This window comes from Ochlerotatus camptorhynchus, unplaced genomic scaffold, assembly GCF_037179485.1.
Source record: "Ochlerotatus camptorhynchus isolate MF236.1 unplaced genomic scaffold, CSIRO-AGI_Acam_v1.1 ptg000597l, whole genome shotgun sequence".
NCBI lineage: Eukaryota > Metazoa > Arthropoda > Insecta > Diptera > Culicidae > Ochlerotatus > Ochlerotatus camptorhynchus.
Genome location: NW_027041077.1, coordinates 319,135 through 332,206, shown reverse-complemented (window position 1 = coordinate 332,206; position 13,072 = coordinate 319,135). Strand labels below are relative to the sequence as shown.

At 38.2% G+C, this 13,072-nt stretch overlaps 1 protein-coding gene across 2 annotated transcripts in view; it reads left to right on the top strand.

The window, feature by feature from the left end:
* LOC135713945 (zinc finger protein rotund-like) overlaps positions 1-12,767 on the top strand; it is a 113,431-nt gene extending 100,664 nt beyond the window's left edge. For both annotated transcript variants that reach the window (XM_065237163.1, XM_065237164.1), the window contains 2 exons: positions 8,360-9,314; positions 9,409-12,767. In XM_065237163.1, coding sequence (XP_065093235.1) covers positions 8,360-9,314; positions 9,409-9,920 — 1,467 coding nt within the window. In that variant the 3' untranslated portion in view covers positions 9,921-12,767. The remainder of the gene's footprint in view (positions 1-8,359; positions 9,315-9,408) is intronic.
* The last annotated feature ends 305 nt before the right edge of the window (positions 12,768-13,072 follow it).

Below are 13,072 nucleotides of genomic sequence, written 5' to 3'. Positions count from 1 at the left end.
GCTGTTGGTTGGACATTTTATAACTATGCTCACGAAATAATGTGATGGCAGATTGAAAGCTGAGTTGTTCTTCAGTAACCTCCTTTATGAATGTCTCTGATTCATGCAGACTTCAACTTTATCAACTTATGTGCCACTTTTCCTAATGGTTTAATATTAACCTATTTTAAATCAACAATCATTTGTTTTTTAATTACTTTGGGATTCTGATTAGAATAATCATAGGATTCTCCTTAAACTCACAAGAGAATACCCTTGGAACTCTTCTCGCACCTTGGAACTCTCTTTGGAATTCCCTTGATACTCCCCTAAGAATTTACTCGGAATACTCCATAGAATTCATTTAATACTATGCTGAGAATTCAATTTCTCTGAAAATATTCTCAACATTTTAATCAAAACTTTCCTCGGGAATCTTAGTATTTTAGAATAGGCTAGAAATTATCCGCAAAACACCTTATAAATTCAGGGTGGCCAGCGAACTGGGAAAACCGGGAAATAACCGGTAATATGAAAAGAAGCCGGGAAAACCGGGAAAAAGTCGGGAATTTGACAAATAAATCAATAAACAAAAATTAAAAGTTGAATAACAGCTTGAGCATAATCAAGGAAACAATTAATTAATTAATTTATCTTTATTAGGGAGGCTTTTCAGCCTTGGGCTGGTTAGCCTCCATCAAGGAAACAAGTTTCTTCAACTCAAAAATGGTTTATTCAACTCTTAATTATCTTAAACCATTGATTTTTTTTACCTTCCGTAAAACTATCCTCAGAAATCCTTTGGAATTCTCATCATAATACCTTGGAATTCTGTGCTGAATTTTCATGAAACTTTCTTAATAGATTAATTTAAATTTTTCAGTATATTTCTTTATTTACCTCAAAACACCATTCCTTCGACATTTTACTCGGATCTTGCTTAAAGCTATTTTGTGAATCAACCTCAGTATTCCTTTGAAATTATAATCAGAAACCCCTTTAAATTCTGTTTATATTTCTTTTTCAATTCTCCTTAAAATTCACCTGCTATTTTCCTCAAAATCCGCATACAATTCTCTTCAGAATCACCTAGGAATTCCCCTTGAAGTTCTCCCCACAACTCCCTTGTAATTCTTTTAAGAGTTTGTCAGGTCTAAATCCTTGAATTAATTTAGGATTCTTGTCAGAGCTCCGTTCAAGTTTTCTTCTAGTTCTTCCTCTGACTTCCATCTCCAGGTTTCATGGAAGTTTTTCTGATTTCCCCTGAATAAGTCTTCCGACTACTCCTGATTTTTCTCGGAATTTTCTTACATCTTTGCACGGAAGCCAGTTCCAGTTTAACTATGACTTCCATCGAAAGATTCTTAAAGTTGCATCCTGATATATTCCGCCTTTTGTAAAAAGTGCTTCTGACTTTCTCTTGAAGCTTTTTCCAACATCATCTGGCAGTTTTTGTTTCCAGACTCGCTCCGAATTGACATGGAAATTTTCTTATGATCTCCTTATATATCCTTCTTATTTACTCACTCCAGATATCTTACTGACTTGATCCGGAAGTGTGTGCCAACTTCCTCTGAAAGTTTCTTCCGACTTGCCCCGAAAGCGCTTTCAGACTGCCCCCGGAAATTTCTTCCGACTTTTCCTGGATGCTTATCCCGACAGATTATGTCAGCTCCTTTCTGAAAAAAATCATCTCATATATACCGGGAAAACCGGAAAGAACCTGGGAATTTAAAAAAAGGCTAACGGGTGGCCACCATGTGATACATATGTTATGTGTGCATAGGAACGATTTTCTGGACTAAACAAAACAAATTTTACAGCATTACTTTACTGCCCATAAAAGCATAACTGTCCCATATGAATAAGAAATCAAGCAAAGATGGGACAATTATGCTTTTATGGGCAGTTTAGCTTTCTTAACAAAATAAATATATAAAGGGGGGTGTTTAGCGAAAATCAACGTTTTATGTTTTTTTGTACTATGAATTTACTGAGTTTTTACTTTCAGTATATCTTTGTCGCTTGGAACATTTAATTACCTACAACTTCTTCTTATATGTCTTTTTGATCAGATCAATCATTTTCATGTTATGATTTTTTGAAAAAAATATAACCCAGTTTTTGAATACGCCTTTTTCAAAATTTACTCTGGAGAAAAAAATCATATTTAAAAGAAAAATGCAACTATTGGTAGCAGCGAACATATGAGCAATGTTTCGTTCAAATCGGAAATACTTATGTCAAATACTTATTAAATACTTATTGTTTGCGTTTTGAAGGCTGGAAATGGTCTGTCACTCAGTTAATGAGTAAGCATTGTTTCAGCAAATTTGTTTTGAATTGATTTTTTTCGACAAAAACTTAATCATTCTTAATTCTTAAAAATCCTATCTTTACAGTCCTACACACTTAATTGGCAAAAACCGGCACCGCCGATTACCTCGGTATTTAGTTTTACTGAGATCTAAGCAAAATTTCACTAAGTCCTGCTCTTCGTAGATTTCCAGTTGCGCTCAGTAGTCATTTTACGGTCAATTTCTTCAATCTGATTTCTTTTCTGAATTTGGCTTTTCATTTTTGTCTCCAAAAGGTAACACTATCACCTTGTGAAGAATGTATAATATATCTATCTGGATCCTTAGAGACATTAATAATGTATAACGAAAATGATAAATCGGCTCTGTAAAGTTTTTTGGATAGAGCCTGGACAAATAAAGTAATTAATAAAAAATCTATCTCAATCTCAATCAAAGTTTCAATGATCTTAATCAAATTTTCAGAATATTGAGAATTTTTGTTAATCCTTATTTCTGTGTACGGAAACAGGATTTGTTTTCAATGTTTGATTTTTTTTTCAGTGCTTATCTCAGGATATCTTTGCAAATTGCTCAAGGATTTCTTTATTACCATTCTAAAATGTCTTCAGAATTACTTTTACATTAAGGACTACCACCAAAATGCTTATAAATCCGTCCCGTATTCCTTAGAAATTTGCTTCTTAACAGTCTCAGAGTTCAGTGCAGAATACTTAAGGAATTGCCTCTGAAAAACTGTCGAACTTCGCTGTACATTTATCTTCATATTTTTAATAATTCTTGCAATAATTTTCCAAAATTTTCATTACAATTCGCTTCATCGGAATTGAGTTCTCTTGCAAATTTTAACACAATCTTCTGGAATATGGAAAATGTTCACGAATGTTTGGGAATATGTTCACGATTTCCTGCCAAACCCTTCCGTAAACTCCTTAAAATTCTTATGAAATCTTCGAAAATTTTAAATTTTGTAAAGAAATTTTCGAACTTTTAAGAATTAGATCCCTTTGGAAATATCGTCCATATTTCCTTGCTATTCAGAATTTTTCTTTGATTAATTGATTGATCAACATTTAAGAGATTTTCAACCGTAGTCATCATTGGGCGTAATTTCGGGATTATACTCATATCATCATTCATTTGGCCGTATGGTTAATTCTTATTGAATCCTCCTCTGAATTCCCTTAGAAATCCTCCCTGGAATTCCTTCTGAGCTCCATGAAATTCTACTCTCAATCTCCATAGTAGCAACCGGTGGAAACTAACGATTTTAATTTGGCTCACACTTGACTAGTCTATTGCTCCCAAGTACATCGATAACGTATTCCATTCTAGCCGTAATTCTAATACTACACTATGTTTGTTTTGATTCACTATGAAAGTTTGACATGTAAAATGAGGGGTTCGTGGATTTTCCTATGTTTCGAGGGGTGCATCGATAGTACCAAGGCTGAGCCAAAAAGTTGAGCACGTTTCTTCGGGACCTTTTGGTCTTAAAGTTACCTCTATGATAGTAGTCTCTTCAGAACTAGCTAAGGATTCACCTTTAGTTTTCCTTAAAATTTTCTTGAAGTGCTTCTGAAAATAACTTGAAATTTCTAGCCATATTCCCGAGAATTTCTTCAGAATTATCCCTCCAGCATTCTCATTAGGGACCACCCTCCCCTTGGCTAGTTTTTAACCTGGAAGTTGGTGGGCGGGCCTAATCTTATGTTTCATAGTGGAGCGTTGGAGACGGTTGGTTTAGGTTCGGCATCGCTGGCTCATACCGTGACAGAATAGCGTCATGAGCATGCGATGAGGATTACTGAGCTTCCCCTCTCTGATGAACCATTGCATGAGAGAACCAAAGTTCTAGCCTGAAGTGATAGTATCACACTTGTTACTCCTTTGTTTGAGAGCCGCGTTGTAGTACGCTTACGTATAGGCACTGACGTTGGGTACTATACTGGCGGGTTTTTTCCGCAAATCACTCTTATTTTATTTATTTTTATGCCGATAGATTTATTTGGGTTTGCAAGGGAATTATACTATTGAAATATTTTAGAAAGTGCCCAACAGTGCTCCTTCTATTTGCGTGACAACAAATAAAAACAATGTTAACAATGTTAAACAGCATTTGTGTACATGGTATTGTAACTAATCTTATATGTGCTTCATTTTGATTTGGGTTAAGTGTTTGAATTATGGCTGGGGATTTCCACTGTGGCGTGCTTCTATTGTGACATCCATACGTAATTTTGTGGGACGACATAGTGGAAACGTGTGAGTGTAGTTGGAGCATATACCCTATATAATTTAAAAATCAGCTAGGAAACTAATTTCAAAATGAAGCATTTTAGTCACTTGAAGGTGTCACCTAGGTCGATCTAAGATATAATAAATATAGATCAAAGTCAAAATTACTTTTTTTTTTTATTCGTTTTTCGTCGATCTTGTTTTTCGTGCTGAGCACCAATGCTACCGACGCCAGGAAGGCAGCTCCCACACCAGGACCCTACCTATCGACCCATCAAACTCATGAACCGGGGACCAACGGCTTTACTTCCCTTTCGAAGCGTGATCAGAGATGTTATACCTCAGAACATCCCGGCGGGTTTGAACCCAGGCCTACTGGGGTGAGAGGTAATCACGCTTACCACTACACCACCGGTGCCGCTAAAATTACTTGAAACACGTTAAATTTTAGATTACATAGCAGTTTAGGGACTTAATAAAGCATGAGTAATTATTGATTAGGTAAATTAGAGATTTCAATTATTTATTAAATTAGACTAATGAGATATCATAATCATCAAACGAACTTAAATAAGAAAATTTAGACAGCCTAATAACATAAAGTAGATTAACAAAAGAGTTAGGATGCGGGGGTCCGCTTAGGGAGGCAACTAGCTTTTAAAGCAACTGGCAACTAGCATTTTCATATATTGTCTGTTTATTTTGATTGTTGCTTTAAAATATCAATTTGTTATATATGTGAAAGGATGAATCAGTATGAGATGGATTTTCGGTTTCTTTACATTTTGCATCACAAATCTAGTACTATGTGTCATTTCCTCAAAACCCCCCAATAACCGACCTCTTCAATCCCTTCCTTTTCCCATGGCGTTCAAGTGGTCCGCATAGACTATTCAGTCATTACCCTTCCTTTATTCTCGGCCTGGGATTGACTTGCGCTCCCATTGCCCCACCAAACGCTTCAAAATGAAAATGAAAATGAAAAGCATTCTCATTAGGGACCACGCATAAATTAAGCAGCACAATGTCGACCAATTGTGAACCCACATCTTCTTCGTAGCGTGTTTTCGTAGAGGTAACTCTAAGACCAGAAGGTCCCGAAGAAACGTGCTCAACTTTTTGGCTCAGCTCTCATACTCTCTTCGGTCTCAAGCTAATCGATGCACCCTTCAAAATATAGGAAAATCCACGAACCCCTCATTTTATCTGTCAAACTTTCATAGCGAATCAAAACATACATAGTGTAGTACTAGAATTTTGACTACTATGGGCTACGCTTATAGATGTACTTGGACCAATAGGCTAGTCAGGTAGTGAGCCAATTTAAAATCGTTAGTTTTCACCGATCGCTGTTTTGCTATACCTAATACATGGAAGGTCACAACATCTGATACACCTCCCCCTACCCCCTCAAATGCTACGTTATTTATGTATGTTCCCTTGTAATTAAATGCTTCAAAACCTAAAATTTAATTTAAGTCCAAAAGCCTTGATTTTTTCTATATCTGTGATATTTTAAAACGTACTGAAATCAAAAAAATCTTCTCAAAATGACCTGAAATGTCTAGTCAACTTTCCCAGAATTTCTTCGGAATTATTTCTACACTCAAAAAAAAATCACCTCAGAGCCACGTGAAAACATAGGTAGCTTTCTCTCAACCCTTTCTTCACGTAAGAACTTTATGATTTTATGATAGATTTTATGATTTATCCCATCTTCATTGAATGAAGCGTACCATAATTTCACGTAAAAGTTACGTGATTTGATAGATGGTTTGGACGGATAGATGGTTTCAGGTGGTAATTATTTTAAAGCCAGCTCCCAAATGCTGTCGTAAGTTAATTAGGTTTTCGAATGCAGAGCTCAAAATGCTCAACATTTATTTGTTTGCTTCGAATAAATAATAATATACACGACATGCAAATATATATTAAACTACATGATTTGACATGATAATTCTCACAGGAAACGCGTCAAATCCTAAAAATTATTGTATGTAATTTGAATTGTATTGTGTATTTGAAAATTTATTTTTTTAAATCTCGATTAAATTGAATTCAATAATACCAATTTAACACAACAAACTAACATCAAAGCTGCATCACCGCCATATTGAATAGCACGAATTTTTTCATACATGCAAATCACTTACTATTTAGGTGAAATTCACCTAATAGCATCGGACATGAAAATCACGTAACTTTTATCTCAATTTCTATTGACAATTATGTCCCGAACGCAATCAATAGTCTCATCATCAATTAAAATAGAGGCGTTGTCATACACTCGATTCCGTGAAATTAGCATCAATTTAGTTTTACTTGTATTCAATTTCAACTGCTTACACTTCAACCATCTACTTAGGGATCGTCCATTAATTATGTCACACTTTTAGGGCGAGGGGAGGTTTTGGAAACTGTGACGAGCCATACAAACAAAATTAAGGTCCATACAAAAATGTGACAAGGGGGAGGGGCAAATGGGCAAAATTTTGGGTGACATAATTAATGGACCTTCCCTTAGAGAACGCAAATCTTGATTAAAGTGTGAGACGGTAACTTCTCAGCTGCAGTGAATAACACACATCTGCAAAAGATTAATGCCGGAAATCGTAAAACACGTCGCATGTCTTTAATATACATAATAAAAAAAGGGCTCTAATACGCTTCCCTGGGGCACTCCAAGGCTATTCCCCACGGGACTTGAAACAGAATCATTAAAAACAGTTCGTTGAGTTCTGTCACCCCAATAGCTTTCAATCCATTTATATGCAGTACTGGAAATTCCAAAGCGCTTGATTGATCGTACCAATAAGGGCCTAGAAATTGTTTCAAAAGCGCGTTCGAGGAAATGGAATTCAAATTTGAGTGAGTCTCAGCAGTCATTTAGCAAAATACGACTTCATGAAAGTCTAGATCTGTTCGCTATTTTATTGTTTAAGCTTATAAAATGTTAAAAGACTCTCTACCAGACATTGAGTGTAAGAAGGTAACATTTTTTTCTGGAATTCCCATGGTTCCGGGTGACCTTGCTACTACCTGCACAGTGATGACGCCGCCACCGGAGACGACGGCGACGTTCATGCAGAGATAAGTAATTATTAATTACCGAATTTGTGCTCACCGCGGCATGCATAATTAGACGATGGAGGGAAGCAAAAACAAAAATCGCACATTCAACGTTAACACATGAGATACGACACATATAGCTGGCCGAGCCGAGTTCTCCTGCGAAGAGAACAGCCACATGTGACCAAACCGGACAAAACAAAAAAAAAGAACCAAAGAGCTTCTCCTCGGCGCAAAACACCAATTTTGAGTCATTATTCTCGTGTAAATTCATTAATCAAATTGATGAGCGTTATTCAGTGCGCGGCTCCTCCTTCTCTATGCCTACCTCATGCGTTGACGCGTCGCTTTTTATGAGAGAGAGAGGGGTATCATATGGAGAGTTCAGCCAAATTTGTCGCTGCTGCATGCTTGCCGGTGATCGTCATATTTTTAAATGTGTCTGCAAGCCTTTGCGGCTATTGTGTCTGTCGGCGTTAGGTACATTAATCGTAAAGTGCAACTCAGCCATCATCAACCAGCAGGTTGTACACCACCACACGTTGAGTTGAGTTTGGACCGAATGGATTTCCTTGATTAGCGAAGCGTTACAGGGTCAGGGCCAGAACGAATTGTTTGGTGCTCTGCGACTTAGTGGTGGCACGATGTTGACGCGATATTTCGGTAGATTTGTATTGAATTTTTGGATTTGGGGAAGGGTTTCGAACGTTCGAATTGTTGTCTAACGTCAATCTTCTGCTTCTCTCAACTTCCAGATCTTTGCCAACAAGGGTGACCTGCAGCTTCACGGTGGCCAGTTGCACATGCGCGAAACCAAACCGTACAAGTGCGCTCAATGTACAAAGGCGTTTGCCAACTCGAGCTACCTGTCCCAGCACACCCGGATACATTTGGGCATCAAGCCGTACCGGTGCGAAATCTGCCAACGAAAGTTCACCCAACTGTCACACCTGCAGCAGCACATACGAACGCACACCGGCGACAAACCGTACAAATGTCGACATCCGGGCTGTCCCAAGGCCTTCTCTCAGCTCTCGAACCTGCAGTCTCACTCGCGTTGCCATCAGACCGACAAACCGTACAAATGCAACTCCTGCTACAAGTGTTTCAGCGACGAAGCGTCCCTGCTGGAGCACATACCAAAGCACAAGGACTCGAAGCACCTGAAGACGCACATTTGCCAGCTTTGTGGCAAGTCATACACCCAGGAGACCTACCTCGCCAAGCACATGCAGAAGCACGCCGAGAAAGAGGAGAAGCGCCGAAATCGGGGAAACAATAGCAATAATAACAATAGTAACAATAACAACAACAATCCTGCAGTGGCGGTTGCAACATCAGGAATATCGGCAGCCGATGCGGCCGCTGGATTAGCGGGCCTAGCAGGATTAGGCATCAATCGAATGGGTGGTATGGTCGGTAATGCCGCAGCTGCAACACTAGTGGGTGTAACGGCAGCCGGTGGCGAACATCCTTACTGGCCTAAGGTTAGTCCCGACTCGGCAGCCTCCCTAGCAGAAGCCATGCAGCAACAACAGCAGCAGCAGTACGACTTTGCTATCCAACAGCAGCAACAGCAGCAGCAACAACAACAACAACAACAACAACAACAACAACAGCAGCAGCAGCAGCAACAACAACAACAACAACAGCAGCAACAGCATGGTGGCAGCAACCAAGGAGGAGGTGGTAGCAGTAATTCCGCCAATGGTGAGTTTTGTTTTTAAAGATTTGATGTTGTGTCCAGCAGCTGTGGCCGACATTGTTTTTCTGATCTAGTTGCTTATCTTTCCGTTTCTTCCAGACCATCACCGTAATTTGAATGGTAATTCGGCCAACGCAGACGATGTCGGCGAAGATCTGGTAGTGATCCGGCAAAACCCTCAACAGCAGCAGCAACAGCAGCACGTGAACAATCAAACCCCAACCTCATCGGCAGCGAACGTAGCTGTGACGAGCGGTTCGTACGATACGTCGAGCGTGACCAAACCCACCTCCAATTCGGCATTTACCCCGATCAACGTGATGCCACAGCACCTCAACACGCTGGCCGCGGCCCACCACCATCAGCAGCTGGCAGCGGCACAGAGGCCATCCTACCTGTACGATGCCATTAGTTTTCAGAATCAGAAAACGATCCAGCAAGCGGTGGCCGGAAATGGCGGCGGCGGCGGCGGTGGTGGTGTTGGAAACACATTCCCCAACCAGCTGATTTCGTTGCACCAGATCCGGAACTACGCGCACCAACCGTCGAGTGGGTTGATAGCGGGTGAACATTTGCTCATGGGTGGGGTCGGTAAGGCAGAAAAGCAGTAGGAAGCGGCGCTAGCATTGATATTGCTGAGGGATTAGCAAGGTTTTCGTTTGGGTTTGAGCGGAAGTGAAAGGAAATCTTTCGTTTGAGCTTTGCAGGGTCGCCCAGGAGTTTCCCGTGCATTGCGATCGCCTTGATTGGGGATCGGAAATGTACAAGTCATGTTTTACGCCGGTTGAAGTCGATCTATCTGAGGAGCAGGTCATTTTCAATTAAAGATCTCACGCGTTTTTTTTTCTGGGAAGCTATGTGCTATCAAATCAGCCTACCGATCATCCATATACGATGTTGGTTCCAAACGACAACAAACCAACCTTATGGTTGGTTGACATTTGGAACACATTTTTTGCGAGGTAGGTGATGATTGTTCCTATTTGACAGTCACGTAACTTCCTTCACCTCCCTTAGCTCAGTCGGTAAAGGCGCAGCTATAAAGCAAGACCAATGCTGGAGGTTTGTTGGGTTCGATTCCCCGGTCTGGTCTAGGCATTTTTCGAGTTGCAGGGTGACCTGTGAACTGGAAAAAAAAAGACTCTGGATCTTGAACAAAATTCAGCACCCTTGGACTGGACTGGATTTTCCGGATGCAAGCACTTTGAAGAACTAAATTGATATAAATTCCGTAGAAATATTAACAAGATTTTAGAATTGAATTCAAGAGAGTACAATGTCAGAGAAAAAATCAAGAAGAGTTTTAGGAAGAACTCTTAAAGAGTTTGTGGAGATTCGAACCCATTCGTAAATGATCGAAGACGTTTATTACGGAAAGTATTAAACTCTTTTATTCTTGGCTACACGAGGTTACACGAATGACGAAATAAGTTTTACGAATGATCTTTCTTCTTTTTTAAGATGTGAGCTCAGAGTACAATTTTTAGGTGACGATTGTATAGAGGTCCATTTCTTATTAATATTCTTAATAAGTTCTGAGTAGAGTGTTAAGAGAGTTCTTATGAGAACTTCAAAGAAATTCCGAGGGTATTCAATTCTGAGGAAATTAAAAAGGAAGTTTCAAGTGAATTCTGAAGAAACTTTCAGGGAAAACTGAAAAATCGCAAGGGTTTCGAATTTTTAGGGTATGATGCCAAAGGAATTCTGGGAAGAGTTTTATCGCTATCCGATGATAGTTGCAAGGGTATCTTGAGATAATTTCTAGAGGATTCTAAGGAGAGTTTCAGGTGATTGTAATGGAGAGCTCTAAGATAATTCTTACCAGCATTTCAAGACAAAACTCTGAGGGGAATTACACGGACATTTTAATAGAATTCCTGCGAATTTTAAACATGTTGTATGTTTTATTATTGAAGAAAGCAGCAGTGAATTCTTGGATGAATCATAAACAATGCAAAGTGGATGTTAGGATAAATTCCGTCATGTTTTTGGAGTCTTCTGCATAGAATTTCTGGATTGTGTAAAGACATTTTCAAGGGACCAGAGAGAATCTCATATCTTAAAGGGTTTCTGAAAAGAACTCTATGAAGGGATATGATTCTAAAGGAAATCGATTCTAACAGAAAGGCCCCGTTATTTATTCCCCTCGAAGAATGATAGCACCCTCCGAAGGTGCGGCTCTTTATCAGTCAAAATTGGATTCCTTAGCAACCAAATTAAGCAATGACACCGATAATGACCATGCATCAGAACCCTAGTCTTATCCGCTTCTAGCTAAGGAACAACGAATAGAAGATTAGGAATCACTTAGATGAAGACTAACTCATTTTTCATTTTTCAAGATCATCCTGGGTCCAGGCAACCCGAGGACTTATCACTATTAATAAGGCATAACAAGTAACAAAGACTAAGATGTGTTCCTTCGATTACTGAAAAATCCTGTTCCCCTAGTTTGATGTAGTCAGGATTAGGAATCGGTGATAGATCTTACATTCTTTAACGTACCACGAAAAGGTGTTCTACCCAAGATACGGGGATGCTGTCTTAGTAATTACTCATTTAAAGTAGTGCTTCATTCGGCTCAATCGCATTCAGTTTAATGCTTGATTTAAAATTTATATCGCATTACCGGGAAATTTACCAAAATTTCAGGAAATTGCTAATCGGGATTTGCTGGTCATGATGGAGTTGAAACAATTTTAAACTTCCCTGGAATAGAGTAGTATGACTGTACTTGCCACAAAACAATACTACACACTGAATCCGGATCACTGATGTCGGTAAAATTTTGCTGGGTTTTTTAACAGTTGAAAATGTCGGTACAATTTCAAATAACCGTTGCACGTTAGGAATCAACGATTTTTGTTTTTAAACATTAAATTATGTTTTGAATTTTTCACTGATTTTTAAACTTTTACCGAACTGTTCCGTAGTTAAAAAATTACCGAATAGCGGAGGCCTGGATTCATATGTAATGCTTACACAGTTAATCTAGCTCCAACAGCCGATTACCTCGGCATTTACTTTTGCTGATATCTCTGCAAAATATCTGTTTGTTAGCTGATATCTCAGCAAAATAAATTGCAGAACTACTCGGCTGTTGGAATCTCGGCGAAAAAATTTAAGTGTGTAGAATCCACTGTGAAAGTGCTCAAAAAACACTAAGTAATAAAGCCAAAGAAGAAGATCCTGTCCTTGGATTTTAGAGAAGTAGGCTGTCACTATCATCTGATTAGAAGATGATGATAGAAATTTTCTTTAAAATCTCAGCCATCTCATGATATAGTACATGACGGTTTTTTGAAAATTTCAATTACAAGCTCATTCATTATTAACTATATCACGCAGAAAAAAGTTTTTTAATTTCAATGATATTATGTATTAAGAACAACAACAAAAATTATCATTCCCCGGCTAATAACTTTTTTTATTGAATTCAACAATAAATATTTATTGTTCGGACATAAAATATTTTCGTTTTTAAAATCTGTCAAAAACGCAATTAAAAATATATTTAGTTGAATTTACAATATTTATTTTCAAACAGACAAAATCTTGTTTTGATCAAAAAAATTAAGTTGCTACCAAAAATAACTTTTTTTGATTTAAAAAAAATGCTGCGAATAACAATTTGTTTTTTATAATTTAAAAAAAAATTGGTTTGGCTTAAATATTTTAATTTGTAATTGTAGCAGTTTTCCTATTCAAGAAATAATTTTAAATAAATTTAATAATTGTTTATGGTATCATTTTTTATTTATTA